General features: G+C 38.0%; 1 protein-coding gene across 1 annotated transcript in view; it reads right to left on the reverse strand.

The window, feature by feature from the left end:
- The window catches only part of C5 (complement C5), a 79,693-nt gene that overhangs the window by 47,780 nt on the left and 4,842 nt on the right, over positions 1-27,071 (reverse strand). The window contains exons 3-16 of the mRNA XM_008698825.2: positions 25,633-25,795; positions 21,611-21,681; positions 18,377-18,468; positions 16,079-16,161; positions 13,461-13,551; positions 11,547-11,661; positions 9,804-9,930; positions 7,537-7,652; positions 5,688-5,873; positions 4,241-4,444; positions 2,755-2,964; positions 2,479-2,628; positions 1,291-1,420; positions 196-258 (exon numbers count right to left, since the gene is read on the reverse strand). Of these exons, the coding sequence (XP_008697047.2) occupies positions 196-258; positions 1,291-1,420; positions 2,479-2,628; positions 2,755-2,964; positions 4,241-4,444; positions 5,688-5,873; positions 7,537-7,652; positions 9,804-9,930; positions 11,547-11,661; positions 13,461-13,551; positions 16,079-16,161; positions 18,377-18,468; positions 21,611-21,681; positions 25,633-25,795 (1,801 nt within the window). The remainder of the gene's footprint in view (positions 1-195; positions 259-1,290; positions 1,421-2,478; positions 2,629-2,754; positions 2,965-4,240; positions 4,445-5,687; positions 5,874-7,536; positions 7,653-9,803; positions 9,931-11,546; positions 11,662-13,460; positions 13,552-16,078; positions 16,162-18,376; positions 18,469-21,610; positions 21,682-25,632; positions 25,796-27,071) is intronic.

The following is a 27,071-nucleotide window of genomic DNA, read 5'->3' on the forward strand; positions in this document are numbered from 1 at the left end:
ATCGAGGTTACAGCAAATGAAGTATCGGATTTATTTGGATTAATCTTTCTGAAAGAGGTGAGCTAGACATCTGTACATATCTTTCTTTTCATCCATTCTATTTGGATTAGGGAAAATTAGATAATGATTAGTTCTCTCCAGCTTTTGAATGATAGAATCATAACCTTTTCACAATCACATGAAATTTTAGAGTACCTTCCTCTTCTATTTTCTTTCGCAGCATTCGTCTTGGCCTGAGAATTTCTTTACAAGGCTCATCTGTTAAAAAAAAAAACAAAGCAAAACAAAGAAGGGAAAAAAGGAGATAAAATCTCAAGAAAGAAAATTCCATAAAGTATCAAGTATTTAAAACATTCACAAGTCATTCATTTTATTCAACAAATCCTGAGAGCCTGTTTTTGACTAGGCGGTGGGGGGGCACCACACGTCTTAATATGACTTGTTTTATCTTAGAGGAGCTCATGATCCACTGTCATCTATAGAGTTTGACTTGTTTGATTTGAGTTTGGTTTTAAATCCTACGTTTTCAATCCACTGATTACAGAGAAATATCTAAGCATTTAAAGTAAGCAAAGTTTTTGTTGGGTATGCCATTTTTATTATTTGTTCTTTGTGCTATATTATTATGAATAATAGGTCAAATATAATTATGAACAAATCTAAAGCCACAGAGATATGATGAAGATGTGGTCCTTGTTCTTAAAGAGCTCACAGTGCAGTGGCTGAGACAAGATACATAACTAAATGCAAGAATGTGCCGTGATGCATGATGCAGTGCTGCTGTGTTGCTTATAAACAGAGCTAGTCCCTACAGCATTCTCCCTACAAAGGAGGAGGGAATGATCAATTCTATATGGGGAAGAGGCCTGATAGAGGAGGTGATTCTTTCACCAGCTTCTTCAGGCTAATATGAGAGAAAGCAGTCCTGATAGGGAAAGGCCTAAAAGTGTGCAGTGGCATAGTGCCACCCAAATGGCCACCAAGCATTGTGCCACTCTACCGGGTTCTGTACAGCTTAAACATAAGGTAAGGTAGAGCAAGATGAAAGACAGTTGGAGAGAGCTGGGGAGAAGATCATGGAAAACTCTGAGTACGACTGACACTAAAGACCGTACTTTATCTTGATGGTCAGTAAAATGTTTTATACTGGGGAGTTATGTCGCCATGTCTAAGATCAGTGTAGAGAATATTGTGGAAGAGAATTACGATAAGGATGTCCAGGAGGAAAATGATCGATGTAAATTTCAGTAACCAGTTTGAACAATAAACAAAAAATGCTGAACATTTTACCATTTTCTTGGGTGTCATCTGCGTTTGCATTGGTGAGGAAGGTGAGTCCAGCCAAGTGGAACACATCTGCATTGTTGCGGCCACCACCTGCCCCGCAGCCCAGGTCGCTCGTCTCTAAGGCTTGAAACACCTGTCCAGAGGTAGTGAACTGATTAATTAATTCTTAGGAATTAACTAAAGGCAGCATGTTGAGTTTATTTAGATGTATAAATCATTCCTCTGAAGAACTAAAGGTACAAGTTGTCACATGGTTATAACAAATCAGATCACTCATTTGTCAAACGGGCAAAGACCAAATTTCCCAACTTCATTATTTTAGTGTGACCTTTTAAATTTATAAACACATACCTATTGAAAATTAAAACAAGAACTAAGTTTTAAGCTTTGGTGAGGAGATTCTCAGGAACCAACCCATGCTGTTTTGTACGTAGAATGCATGCTGTGATCAATATAACATACAAATAATAAATAAATAAATAAATAAATAAATAAATAATAACCAGACAAATTAATTTTTAAGTTGCTAAAAAAATTTAAAAAGGAGCACAGCCTCTTGTGTTTTGGGGAAGAAGGCTCTAGGTTCTAAGTGGGTGAGAATTTGTTTGGGGAAACATTCCAGTTTTAATTTTGAACCCCAATTTTTTTTCTTTTCTGAACATTTTTAACTGCATAGTTTTTTCTTTCTTGTTCAAAGAAATTCAAGCGTAGATAATAGTAGTAGAGCCTAGGAGAGAGAAATGGGAATTTAGGGGAATTGAATAATTTTCACGTTCTTTTGTCCCACAGATTTTAAAGAGAGTGAAAAAAAGAAAACAAAACCAAAAACCTTCCAAAGGCTGCTTATCTGGCTTTCTCTTGCGCTGCCACTATAAAGCCCTCAACTCTTCAATATCAAAACCCTCCCAATCGATGGCACTTTTGCCCCATGAATATAATTGCCACCGTGGTCATATGTTTTTAAAGTGCTTAACTCTACACTTGGAAAAACAAAAAAGGATGAATCTATGCTTTAGGGACTAACATGGGGATGGCTTACCTTCCTAAGAACCATTATTTTGAGTATATTACAGAAAAGCAGGCCTGGTCTTCCCCTAATTTTTCCCTACACCCTACCCTAGAGCCATACTTTGTGAACCATTACACAGAGTCACCCCGTGCACCAGCAACCAAGGCCATCCACTACTTAACTCTTTCCAGAGGCTTCTTGGCTCTCCTTTGGACTCCATATATAGCACTGTCCACTGCTGATAGAGCCACCCAGGAATTTGACTCAGTTGCCATATCAAGAGATACACGTTGGCCTGGAGAAAACGCAACCGCTCTTGGAGACAGATGAACCTAGAAGATCATTTGAAAAAGAAAAGAAAAGGTCATTTGTGTGAGACAAACCTTCACAAGTAGTTACATTTACAGTCTCCTCTACTCAGAAGAAAATTTGGTTGTGACTTATAATTTGTGGCTCACCTGGAGTTGGTTGCCACACTTTTCTTCGATATTCAACCAGACTGAGTCAGACACTAACTCTGCTGTCTGCTCTCCTGTGACGATGTAATAGACCAGGAGACGGGCTGAAGGAACCATGTTTTGTGTCACTGGAATGTTTATGCTTTGGTAAGATGAATCTGGAAGTTTCTCCCTTGTGCCAAAATGAACAATTTTGCCCTTGGATAAAATCTAAAAATAAACAGCAGTAGTAATCGTTAAAAAAAACAATCTTTGCTTCAGGATGAGCTTGGAGCTGGAATAGAAATTATATTAAAGAAAAGAAAGTTAACAAGCACGGGCCCACTATGTGTCAGGAACTTTTACATTTACTTAATTCCTTTCTTTCTCACAAGAACCAGGATAGGAATATTACCCCCATTGTGCAGACAGATAAAGGGACTGGGGCTCAGGAATTAACTAAATGTCATACTGATTTTAGCTCAAAATCACATAACTAGGAAATCAGAGGACTAAGATTTGACCCCAAATCCGCTTAAAGTCATCACACTGATACTCAAATCTCTTTCATTTTATTGATAAAAAAATAGATGAGTAAGTGAAGTGCATTAATTTGGGAATTAAGTTTTAAAGCCAGAGATTAGGTTCTAAATTGGAGGCATATGGTTAAAAAAAAAAAAAAGTTATAAATCACATGAAGCCAAAATGTCCTCAAAGATCCCTTAATCATCCTTGGAGAGCAGGACTGCATACGTGGTTTCGGAACACAGTTCCTACACAGGTCCCACAATTCTTCATCAGTCATAATGATCTGTGCTCCTCATCTGTTATTTAATTTTTTTCTCAAAAATGTTGAAAAAGCTGTCACTACATGTTCAGGCCTGGCCATCGGAATAACCCATTTCTTTGACAATTGTCAGGAAGCCCTTAACATTTTTTCCACCTTCTGTCTTAGGTTCTACCCACAGGTGCTTGACTGGCCACCTTTGTTTAATACAAGTGACGTAATAGGATTGCTGCTAAACTATAGAATTGGAGTAGGTAGCACATGACTCAACTCTTAAGAGAAGGATTTGGAGCCCCCTTTTATGCCAATGAAATGCACATATTTGAAATAGGTCTACATATGTATCTTTGGCCATGAAATAGGGCAGAGGTAATGTGAGAACTTAATCGGGCTCTCTCTGTGGAGTAATCAGGCTCTCTTTGGTGAAAGGTGTAACAGACAAGGAGTCAGAGTTTCCTAGTTCAAATCAAAATCTTCCTCTTCCAAGCTGAGTGACCACTTAACCTCTCTGTTCCTCAGTTTTGTCATCTAGGAAATGATCATGAAAATCATGGCCCATTTCAAAGGTTTTCAAAAAGCTGATTATCAAACTCAATTATGTTCTTGGAAGTGCTTTGTAAAAACAAATGTAAGGGGTTATTTTCATGCTCCTCTGTTAACAAGAAGAGATGTTCCAGGTGGGGGAATAGATAGATGTAAATCTATAATTACTGTACTTACCAAGTAATTATAGTGAGTTATTTTGTCAATATATGGACTTCTGGGGGTAACAATAACATTCAGATATTCTCCCACAAGCAAAGGTTTATAGTTTTCAATCCAGTCAATATAAAGGTAACTTTGGCTGAGAGATGAATATGCTATTGCTTGGTAATCCTTGCTGGCCTGGTTTTCTTCTGGAAGATCTGGGTCATCAGTCCTGACCTGAAAAGGAAAATTTCAAAAAAGACATGTGGACTGTGATGAAATATTTTCTATGAAAAATACCTTTTAAATTTCTTTCTTTGCTCTATAAATTTCTAATTTGCACAACACCAAATGCTAAAGGAAAAAAAAACTCCATTATTCTACTGTTTATACAGCTATGGTATCAAGTAACAAAGACTATGGACAATAATTGGGATAATATGGGATTATGAGCTATAGTGGGAAAGTCTGGTGAAGTGAAGAGGAAAAGATGCTCCTGGAAAAAATATTAGCACCCTTCCTGAAATGTCATGGCAATCTGGGACTCCTCTTCCTATGGATTGGCAGGGTAAGAGAAGGGTAGCAGTGGGAAGGTCTTGAGGACCGGCGACAAGAGTTGTAAACATCACACAGACTCTCTGGTCCAGTTTCAATGTGAAGTGGCGGCACAGAGTGCACTTACTAATATGGAATGGGGCAGAAATGAGATCATGGCAGCAATATCCACTTTTGACAGCAAAGGGACTATTAGCTCATGCTCTGGAGTGAGGTAGGCATTGGTTTGCATCCCAGGGCCGCCATTTGTTAACTCTGGATAAGTTATTTAATCACAAGAGAGGTTAGAAGCTCCCCTTTCCTCAGCTGCAAAATGGCAACTCATGGAGCTGACTAACTGGGTATTAAATGTGTTCTACACAAAGTTCTTAGCATTTCATAAGTGCTTGGTAGATGAGAGTGAATGTGTGCACACTGTAGTCATCAATGTGCATTACTAACTTATTCGTTTTTTATTTGGGACTGGGAACTTAAGCCTTATTTGCTGGGAGAGAAGCCTATTAATTCAGCTCGAAGTAGAGTAGTTTATGCAGCTAGGAAAAAGGGAGGCTTCCGTGTTTGACCCCTTTGTGTCCCCGAGAAAAAATAAAAAGTGGGGGTGAAGGGGAGAATATTTCTACCACTGACTTCCACTGGTATACCTATTCTGAAGCTTCTAGATTCTAATATAGTCTTACTAATAGAAGAGAAAATAATTAATTCCCAAATAAAAAAATGATAGATTTATCTTCCTCAAGGACCATTCAACGGATTAGCATATTGCCTCTGGTTCTTAGGTTTTTTTTTTTTCTTTTGGATGCAAACTCGTGGATCTGTTCTCTGGACTCATGTTTAAAATCTGCCGCATCTGTTCTGCACACTTGCCAAAACACACAGTCAAAAGCACACACTGTCCTAGAAAATTCAACAGGAGAACTCAGCTCACATTAAACTCCAGCACCGTTGCTCCAGATGGAAGATTGACCACAAATGAAGCCACTCCATCATTGGAACGTGTTACACTTTTCTTGGACTCCAAGTCAGATGTCTCTTGGTTTCCATCGACCGTGTGTGCGCTCAGGGTCACCGGCACCCCTCCTACCACTTGGTCCAGCGAATCCTTAACCTGCACCTGTTTGTCAGAATAGTCCAAATCCGTTTTGGCAGCTCATCATTACTTTCTAAAAAGCAGAACAATTCTGAAATAATTTTCCTTCCTCCCCACAAAGTATAAATTATTCGTGTTTACTTCAGTAAAGACAAGCATGTCCTTAGATTATAGGAAAGTTTGGTTCTATTTAGTTATGTCATTTTCGAATGGATCCCCTGTACATCAAGCAGACTCAGGACATAGATATCATTCTACTAAATCCATGAAGTAGATATGATAAGGTCTTCTGCTGCCTAACTTCTGTGATTCTTCAGTGCACTTAGAACTGGATAAAGGAGAAAATGAGGCAGTCCCTTCTGGGAATAATTCTCTTAGACACGACAAACAATAAATTCACCTTTTTTTTCTCTTAACCTCTACATCTCACTGCCATGCATGTGGCCATACATAATTTCCAAAAAGATGTGCTTTATGTTATTCTATTTTTATATGTGATAGAAAATATATAAAAGAGATTTCAAAATAATATAGATATATTCAATGTAATAGTATTATATTTATGGTATTTTATTATATATTATTATGTATTATTTATCATATACCAAAAATTATCATATGTATCCTGTAATCACTTTTTTATAACATATTTGTATGTATGAAAGAAGCTACGAGCATGTCCAAAGGTTGCTTTAGCTTGGCAAATCTTTTTCTCTTAAAAGCCAGTGACCACTTAGGCCACTCTCTTAAGACAGTGAGTATTATCATGGAACACTACATCAAAAACTAATGATGTACTGTATGGTGACTAACATTACATAATAATAATAATAAAAAAGACAGTGAGTATTAAGTACATTTTAATTATATCGAAGTTGATTTTCAAAACCAACACATTTTTAAAGAATAAAAAAATAAAACACTCTCTTCTAGCTTTCTAAGTTAAAGACAAGGAACAAAAATTTCCGTCTTAAAAATATAATATAACATGTATTTACTAAATAAAATAGAATTAGAAAGTCAAATGAATGTATTAACACTACACTATCAGCATTTTAAAAAGGAAAAGTGGAGAGAGGAGAGAAAACATTAAAAGGGAAGGAGGAAGAAGAAAAGGAAAAAAAGAGAGAGAGAGAGAGAGAAAACAGAGAGAATAGAGAGGCAGGGACCAAAAGAGCCAGAATGTAAAGAATGGAGACTGGTACAGAGAGAGGACATGAGACAGAGTTACTCACAAGGACCGCAGGGGCAGACTGAAAAGCACAGAAACACAAACAGAGATGACACAGGAAGTAAAAAATGGTGAGAGAAAGGGGTTTTATTTTCAAAGAACGATAGTCCTATTTTAAGGCTTTTGAAGAACATGCTACCAAATAATTTTAAACGTTAGCATCTTTTTTTTAACTACAGACTTATGGTGTTTCTTTACATATAATTTAATGCAATGCTTTTTAAGGGAATGCCTAACACAGGCTACCTTACTAAATACTGACACTTGCTTTAAGGGTTGAAATCACTCCCAAGGCTGAAGCTGGCCTGCAGGTTCCCACCCGCCTCTGCATCTATAGGGGGGGCAGGTTTTACAGATGAGTTTCCTCTGTGATTCCCTTCTACAGCATCCCTCCTCTGTTTGCTTTCTGTAAACAGAAGAAGACGACCACATTTAGCAATTTTCTCTTTCATTTACCTTGACAGAATATGGAATCCCAGGCTTCAAGAAAAGAGGAGTAGCAACCAAATTCAGTTTGTAGGGGGAGAGGACATATCTGATGCCAGGAATTTCCGCCTCTTCAGAAAATCCACCTAAAGAAATGACATGCATCACATTGAGGACTATACCCCTTGGTATGAGGATCTAGTTTACCTGCATATGTCTCCACAGACTTATTCATTCACTGGCTCCATTCCTGCATTCATTCATAGGGAGTTAAGTGGGACATGGGTCTTGGTTCAAAGGGACAGTGCAGAGAAAAGTTTAGACCTCAGGAGTTTCCAAAGCCTTATATCCAAGGCTTGTGTGTAGAGATGTCCCTTGTGGAAGGAGACTATAGGGCTGGACTGAGGAGTGTGAGGAAAGGACACCACTTTTCACCAGTGGCCTGAGTTTCAGTTGAATGGTACAAGGGGTTATGGAGAGAAGGAAAGGACTAGACACTAAGCTTTACAGGGGTTCACCTGTAGAGCACAGGGATATGGAGAAAAATGGAGAAGACAGAAAAAGAGTGCTTGAGGTTGAGGGAGCACTGAGAGTCCACTGGCAGGAGCCCAGTAACATACAAAGCTCCAGTATCCCTAAACTCCTTTCCAGTATTCATCCCTAATACACCTATACATATCCTATACTTCAGCCAATTGGATAATCCACTGGGTAATCTCAAAGATCAAGTCTTCCCCTCTACCCTTGGTATGTCCCCTCTATGGAGGGTGTCCCATATCAATCCCATCTACCATCCCAGTCTCAAAACCCTACTTATTCTTCAAGACTGGTCATCTTCAGGATACTGTATATGGGTGCTCAACAGTCACCTAGGAGTTCACCTTCCTCTGGAGATCAGTAGCTTAAGTACTTTGGTTATTAGAGCACAAATAGAATTCTTGCTTAAAACAAAATTCTTTGTTTATCTGTCTTACAGCTAGTGCTAGTTCGTAAGACACTTGAGAGCTGGGATTATACATCATTCATATTTGTAAGCCTGTATGTTTAGCAACACTCTTTGAATATTTCATAAATATTACTTAAATGGAATTTATTTGAAATAAATTGAGAAAAAATAAAAGTAAAAAAGAAACATTAAAATAATGTCAAAAATAATAGCCTGGGCAAGGAGTATCATTCTCCAGCATCTATTGATCATCTGATATATACAAGGTACTCAATAACTGAATAATTATCTCAATTCTTCATTCTACTACCCTTGAAGGACAAATTTAAAGAGGTGGAAGGGGCATTAGAGATCATCTAGTCTAACTCTCATTTTATTAAAAAAAAAAGGACTAGTGTGGTTAAATTATTTGTTAAAGTTAGTTTAGGGGTTCAATATAAACCTGAAAATATGAGTAACATTAGTAATCAAGATACCAGAAGTAAGTAATAATTTGGAGTAATAATTAATGACTATTAAAAACCACTGGAGTGGGGTTGAGAGCACTAGATAAGATTTTAAGGATGCTAAGAAAGTAGTAGGTAAGAAGAAGAAGGAGGAGGAGGAAGAGAGGTATAGGGGGAGGAAGAAGGAGGAGGGAGGAAGAAGGAGAAGGGGAGAAAGAAGGAGGAGAAGGAGGAGGGAGGAAGAAGGAGAAGGGGAGAAAGAAGGAGGAGAAGGAGGAGGGAGGAGGAGAAGAAGAAAGAAAAAAGGAGGTAGAGGGGAAGGGTGGGGATAACACTTAGATTGTTTGCACTATGTGACATGTACTGTTTTAAGTGCTTTGCATATATTGACTCTCTGATCCTCACCATAGCACTGTGAGTTATATGCTATTATTGTACCCATTTTAGAAACATTACCTCCAATTTTAGATAGACTGCCTGAATATTACAGCTGAAAGGGGCGTTAGGAGGTATTTAGTTCAACTCCATCATTGTACAGACAAGGAGACTAAATGATAACGCAGTATCTTTCATTTGCATAGTACTTTATCAAACATTTTTACATATATAATCTCATTTAGATTTTTTTTCTTACCAGGTAAGAACACTGGGGTGTTAGATGGTCAAGCCAGATATCAGGATATCAATATCAATTGGGCAGGTGCTATCCCATTTTTGTACTTGGGGTGATAGAGACCCAATGACTAGAGTGTGGAAGAGCTCTACTCTAATCTCAGTTTTTAATGATATGAAAGTAAAATTTAACTATGAACGAAAATAAAATACAAAAGAATTACAGAAATTATTTATACTTATAATATGCTGTCTAAATATTATTCAAGAGAAAGTTTAAAAAAAAAACTTACCTGTAGACTCTATGACTGTTACACCAATATAAAGGTACTTGTTGTCTAAATCTTCCAGACTGTCATAGGACAGTTCTTTAATCGCCGTTTCAGAGTTAAATGTGATTTGAGCAACTCCATTTATCAACTTTTTAAAAGTGGAAAATGAAAGAGGTATTTCAGAGAAGAACTTAACAGAGAATAATTAACAAAATCTGCCTTTACTAGCTTCTAAATAGAAGGCAACCATTAGAGGAATGGTTTATTGTCAACAGTAGAGTGAATGATTAAGTCTACAAAGAAGCCCAGAATGTTATTTTCTAACTTATGGGCATAGATGTATAGGAAGAGTTGTAAACATTACATGGTTCAACAGGTCTTTTTTGCACTAGCTGATAAAGATTCCTTCTTCTGACCTTTGAGTCATCGTCCATCTTCTGGGCCTGCTTTCCAGCTTACTTTTGCTCCTGAGAGTTTGTTGGGTTTTATGATATTTAATTTGTACCTCACTGCTTACATATTGAAACACTAATTTAAAAACACACAATGGATAGAGATGGAGTTAAGTCATATTATATTGCTTAATTATTAACCACAACAGTAAAATAGATTTTGCCTTATTTTTTCTTCTAAAATTGAGTAGCTTGAGGCCAGGGATTTTTGTCTTATTTACCTTCAAATCTCAGTGCCTAGCATAGACTCTTACATTAAAAAGAGGTGTCTGCCTTATATCTTGAATAAATCAAACTCTTTGGAAAAGCATAACCTAAATAACTGATGATACAAACCACATGAGTATGCAAGAGTGAGCAGAATGACAGGAGTCCTTATCATCTGAGGTATAATGTCAAGAACACTGAACAAGGGAAAAGGGGACCAGGGCTCTACTCTGAGCTCCGGCAACCACTAGCCCTTAACCATGGGCAAATAACTTATCAATGAATTCATTCACTCACAAATATTTACACAGCACCTACCCTTTGCGAGGACTCAGGTTGGCTCTGGGCGTATAACGGGAACAATTCAGACCCACAGAGAGTTTGGTGTAGAGAATGCTAAGTACATAAACCATTGCAGTAAAGAAGGGTTTCTCTATGTCAGCGCTATTGACATTTTGGACAGGGGAAATTTTTGTTGCTGGGAGCTGCTCAGTGCATTGCAGGAGTTTGGCAGAACCCTGGCCTCTATTTCCTAAATGCCAGTGGCACGCTCCTTCCCTGTTGTGACAACCACAAATGTTTCTGAACATTGCTAAACAATGTCTCTGGTTGAGAAACACTGTAATAAAGTATGAAACATACTCCACAAAGGGAGGCACAAGGCCTAAGGGAGTACCTAGCAGGGGCTGCCAAACTAGTTTATAGGAGTCAGGGAGACTTCCCAGAGAAAGGGAGTTAACACTGAGACTTTAAGAAGGAATTAGCCAGCAATGAAGAGACAGAAGGGACAAAGGGAAAGAGCATTCCCAGGTAGAAGGAGATGCACTGCAAACACCTGGAGGCAAAAGAGACTAGTGTAAGTTCCAGGAACTGGAGTGACCAGCTCCAGGGAGAGGAAAGGGGCAGCGAGATAGGCTGGCGAGGGAGGCTGATGTCATGGACAGTGGACTTTATCCTGAGAACCAGGAGAAGCCAAGGGAGCATTTTAGCTTTGATTTCCACACCTATGTAAAATGAAGGGTTAGACTAGATGATCTGAAAGTGACTTCTCTCCAGCCTTCCTGGTGTGTCTTTAGGTACAAGTGAACCCGTCTTGACATCTTACCATTGTGTTTTGCAATGCTTTTTGCATCATTTCTTTTTGATCATCTTTTAAGTCGTTTCTTATTCCAAAAGTGATATAAACTTCAGCCTCGGTGACGACTTTATTATAAAAATATCTGCCAAACAATAATACCATAAAATTGTTTTGCTAACATGGTTACAATAATAAAATTCAGATCCAATGTAACAATTTGAAATTACATAAAGCACTTGATACACTTTCAAGTGTCTTCCATCCACTATTACATTTCATCCTCATAAAGCTACAATAATAAAACCAAAGTGCGGATTTTTATTACTCTGTGCTTGATGAAAAAACGGATCTTGAGGAGATCAAAAGACCTCAGGTCCAAGACCAGGATACACTGCTTCCTTGATGATTTTGATATCAGTGGGGCTCAGTTCCCTATTTTCTTTTACATCTTTAAAAGCAGCATGCCCAAACTCGTAATATAAATTCTTTTTTAACATTCTAACTGCATATTTCCTTTTTAGTTTGGAATTATAGTGAGGCTAAAGGAAATTTGCTGCATAGCAAATAACATATAGCAAGAGCTAACCTTCCTTATCCATAGTCTGAACAAATAAAGTGTCCCCATCAAAAGAAGTCAGTTTCTAGAATTCTCTGTCAAATGAGCCTTTGTGTTGGTTTAGACTAAGTAACATCTTAGGCTCTTAGGAATAATCTTAGGAATTCCATTTTAGGAATAAATGCTAATAAGAAAGGCAGTACAGGGTAGTATTGTGGGCTTGAATTCTGAAACCAGACAGGCTATACAACTTACTAGCTATGTGATCTTGGGCAAATAACTTGACACTTACGTACCTCTGTTTTTGTATTTGTAATATGGAGACAGAAATTGTATCTGCCTCACAGAGATTTCATAAAGATTAAGTGAGCTAATATATACAGAGTACTTAGAAAAATGCCCAACACATAGTTATATAAATTGGTTATTGTTACTAATAACTACATTATATTGTCATTTTTAAATGACCTGAATTTTTGTGGGAGATCGCTTGCAAAACTAACTCCAGTTCTCCACCACCCCATAAATCCACCACTTTTGTAGCTCCTTGCAGATGAAAAGTTATGAAGGGAATCTCTTTCCTTTGTGCTGGTCTTAAAACTTGCTTTGGACAAAAGAATGTGGTAGAAGTGATGGTGAGCCAGTCCTAACCTTAGGCCTCAAGAGGACTTTCATGCTTTCATATTCTTCCTGTGGGCATTGCTGCTACTATAGGTTAATCTGCTGGATGATGAGAGATACACAAAGTCCAACTGTCTTTGTCGCTTTAGTCAACTGCCAGACATATGAGTAAGACCTCCCTAAACCAGCCAGCCCCCAGGAGACTTGCCAACTAATTGAAGGCACATAGGTGAGCCCAGCTGACATTCAGCCTGGCCCAGATTAGTGGAACTGCCCTGCTGCCTCTTAAATGGTTCCGGTTTTAAAGCATTGGGTCTTGAAGTAGTTGTGGAGCATTAGCTAGTTGATTAAGCCATTAAAAAAATGACAAGAAGTAAAGGCTTCATATCTCAGTCCCAATATCCTAAGTCATGCTGATTCCTAAACATACACATTGAACTTAAAACTTTAGGATTTTTTTGCTGTTGAGTAACCAAAAAACCTAAAACCGGAATCAGTGAAAATTGGAACGAGTAAACAAACTATAGGCCTGATATCTCCTCAATCAATCAATCAATCAATCAATCCCAAAGTCATAAAAAACATTGCCAATAAATCACAGATCTCAGCAATATATATGTGCATTTAAACTTGCACAATATTACATGTCAATGATACCTCAACAAAGTGGGGGGAAAATCATACTTCTCACTTTGAGCAACTATCACCAACCAGACTTTGCACTCAATTTTGCTGGATAATCTGAAAAAAAGAAACTTTCTTACCTTGCTCTAATAGTAATTTCAAAATCAGTGAAATCCTTATAGCCAATGAAATTCTTTTCTGGTTCTATTGAGACTGAAAAATGTGGCATCACTGAAAATAAAAACAAAGAGGCAAGTTAGAGCAGCCTTCTTTCTAGGATAGTTGGACAAGCTATAACATCAATACAACATCCAACTTGTTATTGTCAAGATCATCGTCATCATTGTCAACAATATGCATGGGGCACCTCTCACTCTACCAATCAGAGGTCTCTCCAGCTTTATGTACCAGAAGCACTTTGCTTCTACTTTGATTACAACATTTATTATAGGCAATTGATTATTTCCTTCACTAGTGTATGGCCTTCTTGAAAACAGAAAAGACTATACTCCATGTATCTTTGTGTCTCTCCCCCTCCCATCCTTTTTATGCAGTCTTAAACATATTTTTTTTTAGTCTTAAACATATTATACATTCAATGAGGGTTTATTAAATTGAAAATAGAAAACGAAAACTCTCGCTCATTTAACAGTTCCCTTTTATGTCTCATAGATAAAACCCATCTGGTCTCCAAATTTCAACATAAAACTCTGACTTTAGTCAAGAAGAGAAAGCTTACAATTAGCTAAAAGAAAGAACACCCATGCAAAATTTAAAATTAGGGCAGAAAGGAGTTCTTTCTCTCTCTCTCTCTCTCTCTCTCATTGATTGCCCAAGAGGAAACAATTTCACCTGTCAAAATGGCACTGCCTTCTCTTTAGACGAACTAAGACCATGTACCAGCGCTTATGGATTCTAATTCTGTTAACCAGCACAACTGTTAATAGAAAATTGAGTAACTGAGAGGCCCTGATATTGTGGACAAAGATTGACACATAAGTGTAAGTGAGATAGTTGGCTTTAGATATGGCTCGTGTTTTCTAGATGGAGAAGTCTCAAAGGGGAAGGCCCTTTGTTGCTCTAGGCTGCATTCCTGTTACCAAAGATGAAGGCAGGTGTGTTCTCTCTATGATATGAGGTGGAAGAAAACATTTCATCTTTTCTTCTAGTACCTACTTGCTATGCAGCAGGCACACTCCTATTAATGGGGATATCCCAGTGAACAGAAAGACACAAACCCTGTCCTTACTGAGCTCACAGTCAAGCAGTGAAGACAGTGATTAGCAAATAATTAGATAAACACCTACACCATAGTTATGAAAACCAATATATAAGTAGAGTGAATCCTTCCCAGGAAAGAGAAGTTAGGAAAAGATTTGCTGAATAAATGGCTTTTCAGCTAAGACTTGAAACATGAGAAGGCGTTGCTTAGGGAATGAGGGAGGGGAAAAGTATTCTAGGCAGATGGAATATTCTAACCAAAGTCACCACTGCTGGAGGGAAGTAAGGGAATGAATGCTATAAAATGAGGCTCAAGAGGAGGAGGGCGGGGGCCAGCTCAAAACAAGGATTTCGATTTTTATTAGCAAAGGAATGAGGAGCTATTGGGGACTTTTCAAAAGTGAAATAACATGATGAGATTTGCATTTCAAGATTTTGGCCAATACCAAGTGAGAATAGCTTGAAAGAAGAGAGAGCAATTGAGAGGCTTTTGCAGTAGTCCAGGAGGAAGCCTGGTGATGAATTGATGAGGATGGTAAGAGGTGGATGAATTCTAGATATACACAAGAAGCAGCAAAAATACTCGGAGGAAGGAAGATCAGTTAGGATTATAGGTTATTGAGGGCCCACTAATTTTTAAAGTTGTTTCAGTGTAACAAATTTTTTTGGTCACTGTTTTGTTTGCTAATTATTAAAATTTGTGTATTTATTCTCCATATTGTAAGTCTCCTGCAGGAATAAAAAATGACTTCAAGCAAAAGAAAGCTAAATTTGATATCAGAACACACAAGTGCTCTAGTAAACAACTATAAGAGATGGAAAGATTGGGGCGCCTGCGTGGCTCAGTCAGTTGGGTGTCTGCCTTTGGCTCAGGTCATGATCCCAGGGTCCTGGGATCCAGCCCTTCATTGGGCTCCCTGCTCAGCGGGGAGTCTGCTTCTCCTCCCTCTGCCTCCTCTGCCTGCTGCTCCCCTTGCTGTGGTCTCTCTCTCTCTGTCAAATGAGTAAATAAAATCTTTAAAAAGAAAAAGAAATGGAAAGATAAGCTATTTATATGTTAATTGTTAGTCCATTAATATGATTGAGCCAGAAGGAAAACAGTACTAAACTAGGGGGATGGAAATGCAGGTGTTCTTGTACTGCCACTAATCGGTTGTAATGACTTGAGCAAATCGTTAGTCTTGCTGGGTTCTAGTCACCGCATCTCTGCCTATTTAACTTTCTTCTAAAATCATAATTTTTGACCTTAACTCGTCAAGCTCCATGGGTCACTAGGTTTCTTCTGGCTCTGTGATGAGGAACACAAGTCCAGAAATGTTGATGAGCTTGTTCAAGGGGAACAAGGGCATGCTGGAACAAGAGCCGAAGCATTCCAACAACTACACTCTCCCAACCTCCTCAGCCAGTACTTCTAACCATCCCCGTCAGGCTGCCTCATCTTCCTCTGGGAGTGATTCTGCATTAAGTTCACTAATGAAAAGCACAACTGCAAAAACACTAACTTTTTACAGGTAAACTTTTAATTGTCACAAATTACCATATTCTTTAATTTCAAAATATGTAGTTCCCGTTGTTGAAAAGTCCTCTTTATATTTAGCTCGGATTGTCCACACACCGTATCTGTGGAGACAAAATATTTAAAATTATAGAAGTTATCAAATATTTTTAATTTGTCCAAAGGAAATCTAATCGATTCCTGTTTTAAAAAGGAAAAAGTAGAGATTCAGCCCAAGTAATATATTTTATTTGTGTAGATCTTTAAGTAATAAACAGAAATAATTGAGTGTTTCAAGGATAATAAAAATTTTTTAGTAATAAGTTTCTCATATATTGTGTTATTTTTTCAGGTATTTTGTCTTAATATAGTCAATAGCTTTGATTTGAAGAGCTTATGAAACTTGAAGATTAACTTAGTTGTGGACCATAATTATACTAACATAATACTAAAATCCACACTATAGTAGGACATCCATACTAACATCTCTAGAAACATATAACAAGGTCAAGCTTATCCAGATAATAAAACTCACACCTCACATAAAAGGAGTTATGGTTAGAGACAAAGTATGGTTCATTTAAAGAGGAAAATGACCTGAATTTAATTAACAATCTTTATTTAAAAATATTTACTGAGCACTGGCGTAAGAACTAGAGATAAAAGTGAACAAAATAGAAGAATTTCTGCCTTTATAGAGCTAACAGTCCATGAAATTTCCAATTCCCAGCTTTCCATTTACTGGCAGAATGGATTTGGGCAAGTTGTTTAACCTCATTTGTGCAATGAAAAAAATATTTACCTTGCACATTGGTTATGCAATTAATACACTTAATATTATGACTATCATCATCATCATTAATTCAATGAATATTTATCAAGTGCCTGTTATGTTAAAGTGCTGAAGATACAACAGTGAGCAACACAGACAAAATAAAAAGGCAAACAAATAAATAAGTGTAACATTGAGATAAGTGCCATGAAGTAAATAAATAAGAGAGAAAAGGAGAGGGACTACATTAAATTATGCATCCAGGAACAGCCTCTTTGAATAGGGAGCATTTGCTCTGTGTCCTAAAGAATGAGAAGTCAGCCTTGTGAACAGCAAACTGAGGCACATTCTAAGTAGAGGGGACAACATGTGCAAAGGTACTGGGGTAGGAAAGTAGTGTTCGTGAGAGCCCATCATGTCTGACACATAATCTGTCAAGGAGCAAATGGCACAAGATGAAGTTGGATAACAGTTGGATAAATGATAATAGTTATAAAATAATAAGATCAATTCTGTGCTATAGAGCAGGTAGTATTTTCAAGAAAGTATACAATTTAAAAATTAAATCCCTAATTTCACTCATATTTCTAGAAAATCTTCAGTCAATTAACTACAAACAACAAACTGTGACTCCCTTCCAGAGTGCAGAAAAATGACCACAAGGAGATTTTGCTTTAAAGTTGTATTTAACCATTTACAAGTACACTTATTTGTCCTACTCAATTATAAGTCCTTTGAAGGCAGGGACTGTGGATTATTCATTTCTATTTTGTGTATCTCACTCCCTACGTGCTTTGCACATATCAGGAATGTGTTCACCAAATATTTATTACATTGCATTCTGTTAAAACATGTTCTTAAATCCTTTAACATGAGGCCAGAAAAGGAAATGGCTCTGAGAACACTCTCCCTCTTAAAATCTGCCTTCTGGTAGTTTATGCAGACAAAGACTATGGAGGACCAATATTTTTATAACTCTCAGAGCAAGGCATGGGACCACTCCAGCCTTTTAGACTGGTGTCTATTAGATTCCTTGAAGGGTAGAGAGTTGATGGTTTTAATGAAAAAAAGCCCAGGGACTATTTCTGCGTCTTCCAAATTTTTATTTCTATATATAAAGAGAATTGGTGGGAAGTATTGGGAGGGTTTTTTTGTTTGTTTGTTTGTTTTTTTGGTCAGAAACTGAGCCTCACTTCTCATTTGACTTAAATTTTCTTTTTAATATTCAAACTTACATTGTGCCCTTTCATTTTTTGTTGTTGTTGTTTAAAAAATTTTGGGGTCTTTCTACTTTTTATTTGTTTTATTTTATTTTATCTTAATTCCAGTGAGTTAACATACAGTGTTATATTAGTTTCAGCATACGATATAGTGCTGCAACAATTCTGTACAGCCCCCGTGTGCATCCCAAGTGCACTCCTTTGCACACCCTCATTTCTTTCACGCTCACATCCTTTGTTAACACCAGGTGGCTCCATCTAACTGGTTGTCTGCCTCACAACCCAAAGTTCCAGATGTGCTTTCTAGAGAAAACTTTATTAACGTTATTAACAAATGCTTTAAAATACTTAGGATTCGATGGAATCTTGAAGTCAGGAAAAGAGATGATTCCAGTATAATCATTTTCTTCTACAATGTCCACTTCTGATCCTTCAGGATCCTTTGAATAAAAACAAACAACCTCAGAGCACATAAGCCACATTAAAAAAAATCAACTGATTATAATACCTTTGACCTACAGAAGTATTTACTAACAACTATCTATGTCTTCAAGTTAAATATGAAGGAGGAAGAGTACTTGAATGTTGTGAAAGGCAAATAGGGTGCATTTAAGCTACTTCCCTCCCTCTTAAAACTCTCCTCCATCTCTTGCTATACACACACACACACACACACACACACACACACACACACACACAGAGGAAGGGAGGGAGGCAAGGTTTTCATTGGTATCCAGGATATCCTAGCCTCAATTATCCAGAAGAGACTCAACTTTCTATTGCATAACTAAAAAAAGAAATGTAACAATAATTGATGTTACAACTAACCAAATGTAAATTAACAGGCCTTATAGATACCAGAATCTAAATTTCATATCTGTTCATTTGAAGTTTTCCAAAGCAAATATACTATAAAATGCTTTAATTAGCTAGATATTCTTTTTTTTTTTAAGATTTTATTTATTTATTCGACAGAGATAGAGACAGCCAGTGAGAGAGGGAACACAAGCAGGGGGAGTGGGAGAGGAAGAAGCAGGCTCACAGCAGAGGAGCCCGATGCGGGGCTCGATCCCAGGACCCTGGGATCATGCCCTGAGCCGAAGGCAGACGCTTAATGACTGAGCCACCCAGGCACCCCTAATTAGCTAGATATTCTATATCTGTGCACTATGAACCTTTTGAACTTGATAAAACACTCAAAATGGTTAAACAAACTTGAAAGTTTTCATAAAACTTCCCCATAAACTCCCCTTTGTGTGTGGGTTTGAAAATTACCAAAATGAGGTATTTTACTTTCTTTGGACTACACCTACTACTTTCATGGACAACAAGGTTCATTTTGACCTTAACACAGAAATTTACCACCATGTGCCATGACTCTGGAATTCACGGCCAGGATTTTAAGGTATTTTTCCCTGGAGTTACAAGGTCTATTCTAAACAAGGATTAGGATCGCAGCTAAATATCATCTGGGCTGTTCCTTATCCCTGCAGGTGATCATGCACAGTGCTTCTAAGATGATGTCTCTTGAGCACTATTTTCAGGATACTTCTTGTATACTGATTCTCTGTGGCTCTGGGACCAGACTCCTCAATCCTCTCTTCCTGGGGCAGCTCCTACATGGGACGACCAACATCCACTCTTCCTTGCATGGTGCCAGGATTTTTCATCACTCAAGCTCAACCAGGAGAAATAAATTAAAGAGCATCTGTTCTCATCCTCTAGTATTTTCTGACAGGAAAAGGGCATTTGAGCTGGACACTCTCCTTCCTTCCCTTCGAGACTCCCTATACCACTCAGCCAGTTTATTTGCTATCTCACTTCTTAGTCCCTCCTGTTGCCATTGGAAAACTCGTGCTATTTCTTAACAGAAAGTTCTTCATTATTTTGTAAAAATCCACATCTATTCCTTTAATTGAAACCTTTTCTATTCCAGAAAAAGATCACTGTCAGCTGTGACTCTTACCTCCATTTGGTCTGCCCTCTGAGCCCATGTGTCATTTGCCCCACTGTATCCTTTGTTTGGTTTATTCTCTAGTGGGGTTTTGTCCTGTAGTATCTACTCAGTGTGTACGTCTATTCCTACACTCAAATCTTGGGTTCCAGAGGAAAAGACTCACAGCTTTAGGACAAGTTAGCACACATAAACCATTGTCGTGAACTGGTGAATTCCCATCCGCTTCCCTGCAGCTGTCAGTGTGACTCTCATGGGCTTCCTCTCCCCACCCTCGTTCAGGCAGTCTGGGAGGCCGCTCTCTGCATTTCTCCTGCTGCTGACAGCACACCTCTCTCTCCCTGCATCAGGACTTCTGCAGCAGCTCAGCCTGGGGTTCCCACTGCACATTCCTTCATTTCCACCACAGTGGTGCTCATGGCTACACGTTCCCTTCCATCCTTGGTCCTGTCCCTTCAGTAAATCTGCATGGACTCCCTACCACCTGCCACGTGAATTCTTCACTTCCAGGTCTGGTGATTCAAGTCTCTGGCCCTAGTCTAACTTTCAAAATCTTATTTACCCCTTTGTTGCCAGGGACGCCTCTGCCCTGGAATCAGGTTGTTTTCTTCCTGTCCAATCCTTTTCACCTCTGACTCTGCTGTCTGTCGCTCTTTTCCAGCAACCCGCCCATGTCTTCTCCATCGCTTTCAATTCCACTCATTGCTCCGGGCCCAGTTCAAATCTCAACTCTTCCTTGAAGGGTCCCTTGGCCTCCCTAATCTCTTTTCTAAACTACCGGAGTTTACAGTCTATATCGACAGTTATCAACCACAGTCTTGGCACACTCTGATGTTTCACAAGTAATTCAGTATAAAATAGTCAGACAAAGTTTGTGAAAGGTTTATGATCTGTGTAGACTATAGAGCAGTCAATGTTATCCCTATATATTCCTCTTTTTTACTCGTGTTCTGGTAAATTTTTCATCTTCTGAGGTTCATTGGTAGGAGAAAAAGTGCTGCAGCCTACAGGGAAGGGCCACGGGTAATATACCTACTGCTACTAGGTGAGCAGTTATTTCCCCACAAAAATTTTGTAGGGTTGTGACACAAACTGGGTAAGACCACGGGAGCTTGTTGCACGTGGGCATGTCATCTGTTACGCATGTCATCTGTTACACATGTCATCATGTCATCGCTGATAAAGGGTTGATAACTGCTGATCTTTATCTTATGGTTAAACACTATTTTTCACATGTGCTAGTATGTTACTAAACTCTAAGTTTCTTAAGTGTAAGTGCCCACATTGTAATTCTTTATCTTGAATTGTACAAATCAAAAATCTCATATATAAAATTCAATTAATATTCAATCAATTCTTAGTGATTTATTGATGCTCTTTAAGACAGAAACCATAGAGGATATATTTAAAGGATTTAGTTTGAAATCATAACTTGTTGAAAGTGACTTTTCATGAACGTTTTACATATATCTACTGTAGAGGTATAGACCTATAGACCTACAGAAGATGTTCAATAACCATTTACCCAACATTGAATGAGTTAGTGTGGTGTTAGGGCAGGATTATGGAACAATGTATCTTACCCTAAAGATGAGTTAAATTATTATTTAAATAAATAACATACTTACTATGTAAGTTAAGACAGTTTCTCTTTTGGCTGGCTTCATGTCGTCATTCAGTGAGTAAACTCTAACCTTTACTGTAAGAACAATGGATATCATCAAAACCTCTGTTAACCACAAGGGTATTTTGATTTTTTACAATAATCATTCTCAAAAGAGATCAGTATAGTTTTTAAAAAGTCACAAAAATTGATACACAAAAATTCATACTTAAAGAAAGAAAAAGTTAGTTTACAGACATATATACTACTAAAGATTATTTTCCTTTAAAGAGAATCCTCTTGGATTCCTTTAAAGAGCCACTTTTCCTAGTGAATTCGAAGTACAGTCCACTTTATTAAAATATATTTCTTTTTTTTTAAAGATTTTATTTTATTTATTCATTCAACAGAGATAGAGACAGCCAGTGAGAGAGGGAACACAAGCAGGGGGAGTGGGAGAGGAAGAAGCAGGCTCATAGCGGAAGAGCCTGATGTGGGGCTCGATCCCAGAACGCCGGGATCACGCCCTGAGCCGAAGGCAGACGCTTAACCGCTGTGCCACCCAGGCGCCCCTATTAAAATATATTTCTATACAACTTTTTGGGAACACACATTAGGCCCTTGTTTATTGAGAATTTCATAGCAAAATAGTGATCTCTCCCGTATGGTTTTATGGGAGTATACCATATTATATTGTCTCATATTAGAGTTGTAGATTTTAATGGAAAATTAGATAGTTTCATTTTGACCTTAGAGACTCTTGCACATATAAAAAACAACAAGGCCCCAAAGTATCCCTTATTGTTGCTAAAGTCAGTTTTGAATTGTATGGTTTTGTTAGATTCATTGAGCCGGATCCTAAAATGGTTGCATCATTGTCAAATGAGTAATGGCAAGAGCTCAAGAACGATTAGTTCTCTTCATTTGTTTCTGCCCATTAATAGATCCCTGCCTTTTAAACAACTGCATCGGCTTAGAATTGAACTCTTAGCTGCTTGAGACATGCTGTTGTAGTTCCTTTCAATATGACATATTGTAATTTCTCTGACGTTCATTTACTAATGATGAAATCATCTCATGGCCAAAACTTTACTCACAAAATAAAACTAAACTGGAGCCATAAGCCCTTTAAAGGGTCAGTATTACCTAAAGCTCTACATAAGAAGTCACATTAAGCTCTCCAAAATTGGTTTCACTAAGACCATAAGGTCAAAGCAAAATGTTCAGTAAATCCCCCCCAAGACACACACATACACACTCTGCTGTCTTCCCCCCTCACTTTTCTCCCACCTTGTGTCCTCTCTTCTATATTATGGACATACCCAGTTCATCCTCTAGTGTCACTGGGATACTGCCAGAGGCAATATGTCACAAAAAGGTAAGAGCTCATGCCCTGGAGTTCAAAATTTTGGTTTCATTCCCATGACTACCACTTCCTAGTGGCCCTGGAGTGGGCTACTTAATCCCTCTAAATATTAGTTCTCTCATCTTAAAACAGAACTGTTAGTATCTGCTTTATAGTGTTACGAGAACTAAATGAGACAAAGCTTTTACATATCCTGGCGCATAATACCTACTCAATAAATGCTTATTATTTTTACTTTAGTATTATTATTTTTATGCCTACTACTTATCTACTTTCTAACCCAGGTTGTGTTTGGATTAGAAAATTAATCTTGTCTTCATAGCAACAGTGTACCAGAGGCAAGATCAATATAATTCTTTAGTACCAAAGATATGGTTTATTAGGTTTTTTAAAAAAAAGTATTGATGCCTTCTATGTGCAGGCACTATGCTGCGCTTGGAGATGCGGCGGCGAGACAAATCAAACATGGAAGTCTTCCAACGGAGTGCAGGAGAGAGCGAACGCATGATCACACAAGAGTATGTACAATTCCAGGGCAGGAAGCACTACAAAGAGCACTGTCCAGCTTCCTGAGAGCACAGAAGAGGGAGATTTGAAGTGGTCAGAGAGGTCAGAGAAGGCTGCGCAGGTATTAATAAGGCAACGTTGTTGGGGGGGTGGGGGGAATGAATGGACCAGACAGAGATATACAGGCCTTCATATGGGTGGGGGGAAGAGTATGAGAAAGCAAATAAAAAGAGGTCAGTTCGGCAGGTTTCCACAGATGAGGCGGAGCATGGTGAATGAGAAAGCTGGGGGGGAAGGCAGGACACAGGCTGCATGAAATTGAAGGATTTTGGTCAATATTCTAAAGTCCTTATCCCACAAAGCCTTGAAGATTTAAGCCTTTATCCTAAAGATGCTTATACTAAAAATCCCTCAAGGATCTTCAGATTAAATGTGTGGATTAGGACATTAAAGCTATAAATAGCAAGACTTAATCAATTTCTAAGAGAACTACTTTTAAGTAATTTTTTTTTTCCTTCTGTGTAAAGAAGGTTTTGTGCTACTCCACAGATCAAACAGTAATGGAAAACACTTTCCCAGTGCTTACTCTGTTCTGGGCATTGTTTCAAGTGCTTTACCCATACGAATTCACCTACCTCTCACAACAATTCTGTGAGGTAAGTTCTATTATGATCTCTACTTTACAGATGAGGAAAGTGGGGCTCAGAGAGATTGAGTAACAAGTACAGGGTCACAGAGCTCATAACTGGGATTTGAACCCAGACAATTTGGCTCCAGAGTCTCTTCTAAATTAGTCCTTTAATATCAGAAGAGGACAAGGGCAAAGATATGTTTATTTCTAGGTATGAGTATGTTTTAAAGGGCCCACGCTTTATGGGCTCTATGTATATATCAGGTCCTCTTCTTAGAGTCAAGAGATGGTACTACTCTGGCCAATGACAATCTGTTCAAGCTGACAGCAATATCCCACCCTCTCTAGGCCTTTCCTTTCTGAGCTTGTCAGGACAGGTACACCTGCAGAACAGATGTAGGCCTATTCCATTCTATTACTGTCATCCCCAACATCATCAACATTTAGCAAGCATGCACTATGTGAGAAGTTTTTCAACAAAGCTGGCTGGTCCTGCTTCTCTTCACCTGTACTTCACCAATAGCAGCATCATTGAAACTCCATAAACTCCCCTCCCACACAGAGTTCTCTTATAATTCCATCTCTGATGTGAACGACTGCGAGAGGGAGAGATGGAGGATTCCAATGACTGCAGACATGAGACCATATTTGGGTAGGTTTTACACTTTTCTGAGTTTTACCTTTGGCTCACTGGGAATAAATCCAGCCATTTCTCAATCCTTCAATTTTGACTGCTATTCTGCCCTTTCTCCCACTAGCAGAAGAACCATGAATATGAAGCCATGCTCTATTAGAAATTTTCTTAGGTAGATCCCCTTAGAAAATTAATATCCATATATTTCTGTGATCTAGTTTATTCTTTGCTGAAACATTTGATCTCCTAGGGTTGGATTTATTTTCTGAATTTGAGGAATAGCTCCAAAGTCAAAGGAATTTTTTTTATGAACATGGCTCTATAATAAATTATTTTTCCATTGCCAAAATTGTATTTGTAATTATACCTTACACTTATTTAATAAATAAGATATAACACATTTCACAATTTTTAAAAAGCTTTTTTTTTTAAAGATTTTATTTACTTATTTGACAGAGAGAGAGACAGCCAGCGAGAGAGGGGACACAAGCAGCGGGAGTGGGAGAGGAAGAAGCAGGCTCACAGCAGAGGAGCCCGATGCGGGGCTCGATCCCAGGACCCTGGGATCACGCCCTGAACTGAAGGCAGACGCTTAACGACTGAGCCACCCAGGCACCCCTAAAAACCTTTTTTCTTCATGGAAATAACTAATGAGGCAGATAATATAATTGCTGATTTTGCAGTTTCCAAATGACTTATAATTTATATTTAAGTATAAATTATATATTTAGCAATTTCCATATAACTTTTAAATTAAAATAGTATTTATAAATGTAAAAGCCATTGGGTATTGAGACTCTCTTGAGCAAGTTGGAAACTCGCCTCCACTTAATTTCAAGTGTTAAAAAAATCTCTACAATATGTCAATCGCCCCCTCTCCACCAGAGAAAGCAACATCTTATACCCTACCTGACTGTTGTGGAGTATAAACGGGTTTATCTGTATGAATGAAGAGAAATCCATTGTCATAGATTACTGGCACTTTTTTTGATCTTGAAAAATGCCTCGATACAACTTCCAAATACACATGTGAAACTGGGTTTTGTCCTCCAGACAATTGTTTGGGTTGTATCTGTAAAAGAAAAAATTGACGGAATAATTTTTAGGTTATAAAACATGTTGATTTTCTAAATACCACTGTCATCTCATTAGAACACACACAAAAAATGAGTATATGTATTTTACCATTTAAAAAGTCGTAGAGACAGAATAGTGAATAAATTCTACCCAAAGCTTGTCAGTGTCAAATATCATAGTCAAAATTTAGCTTTAAGCAATTAAAAGTATTTTGGTTTCCATTTTTCCTAAATTTTATACACATTTAGTAAAACTACTACTACAGACGCTTCTTAACAAACTTTCACTTGGTCAGCACTGGATTAGCATGCTGTTCACTCCCTCAGTTCAACATCCTGACTGATGTTCAGGACACTGTACTTTATCTCTATCCCTCTGCTCCCAAGGTGAGCTGCATGCTTTCTCATTTGGTGTATGTAATTGCAATTATCCACTTTACACTGTATGATATACAAATATAATACATATAAGGAGTAATAAAAGAAAGAAGAGTGTTTCTATGAAAACTCAGGCTTCGGACACGTGGGATAAAAGTTAATCACTAAACCCAACTGCTGTGGAATCAAACATGTGAGAGCACTGTCAAAGTTTGGAAGACAGCAACAGCCTATGAAGATTCTGCATTCAGACTGCCTTGCAAGTGTCTTTAAGCTATTTCTCCACTTTAAAGGAAAAGAACTGTAAACAAAGATGATTCATTAAAGGTGTGACATGTAATAAATAAGATTTAACCCTCCAACCAGGGGACCCACGCTTAAAAAAAAGACGTTGGCATAACATCAATCAGCAAACAAAGATACATTATAATGTTAAGATAAAATTAAATGCTGAAGATATGCATCAAGTTTTATGATTCTCTACTTAATCTTTCAATTAACTGAGTCCGTGCGAGTCAAGAGAACTTTCTATGATGATGAAAACGCTCGATATCTATGTTGTCCAACAAGGTACTTGCCAGTCACATGTGGCTATTTGAGCACTTGGAATGGGGCTATTGTGACTCATGAACTGAATTTTTTATTATAGTTATTTTTTTAAAAGATTTTATTTATTTATTTGACAGAGAGAGAGACAGCCAGCGAGAGAGGGAACACAAGCAGGGGGAGTGGGAGAGGAAGAAGCAGGCTCCCAGCAGAGGAGCCCGATGCGGGGCTTGATCCCAGAACTCTGGGATCATGCCCTGAGCCGAAGGCAGACGCTTAACGTCTGAGCCACCCAGGCACCCCTGAATTTTTTATTATAGTTAAATTTGATTGATTTAAATTTAAAGG

Source organism: Ursus maritimus, unplaced genomic scaffold, assembly GCF_017311325.1.
Source record: "Ursus maritimus isolate PB19 unplaced genomic scaffold, ASM1731132v1 scaffold_17, whole genome shotgun sequence".
NCBI classification, from domain to species: domain Eukaryota; kingdom Metazoa; phylum Chordata; class Mammalia; order Carnivora; family Ursidae; genus Ursus; species Ursus maritimus.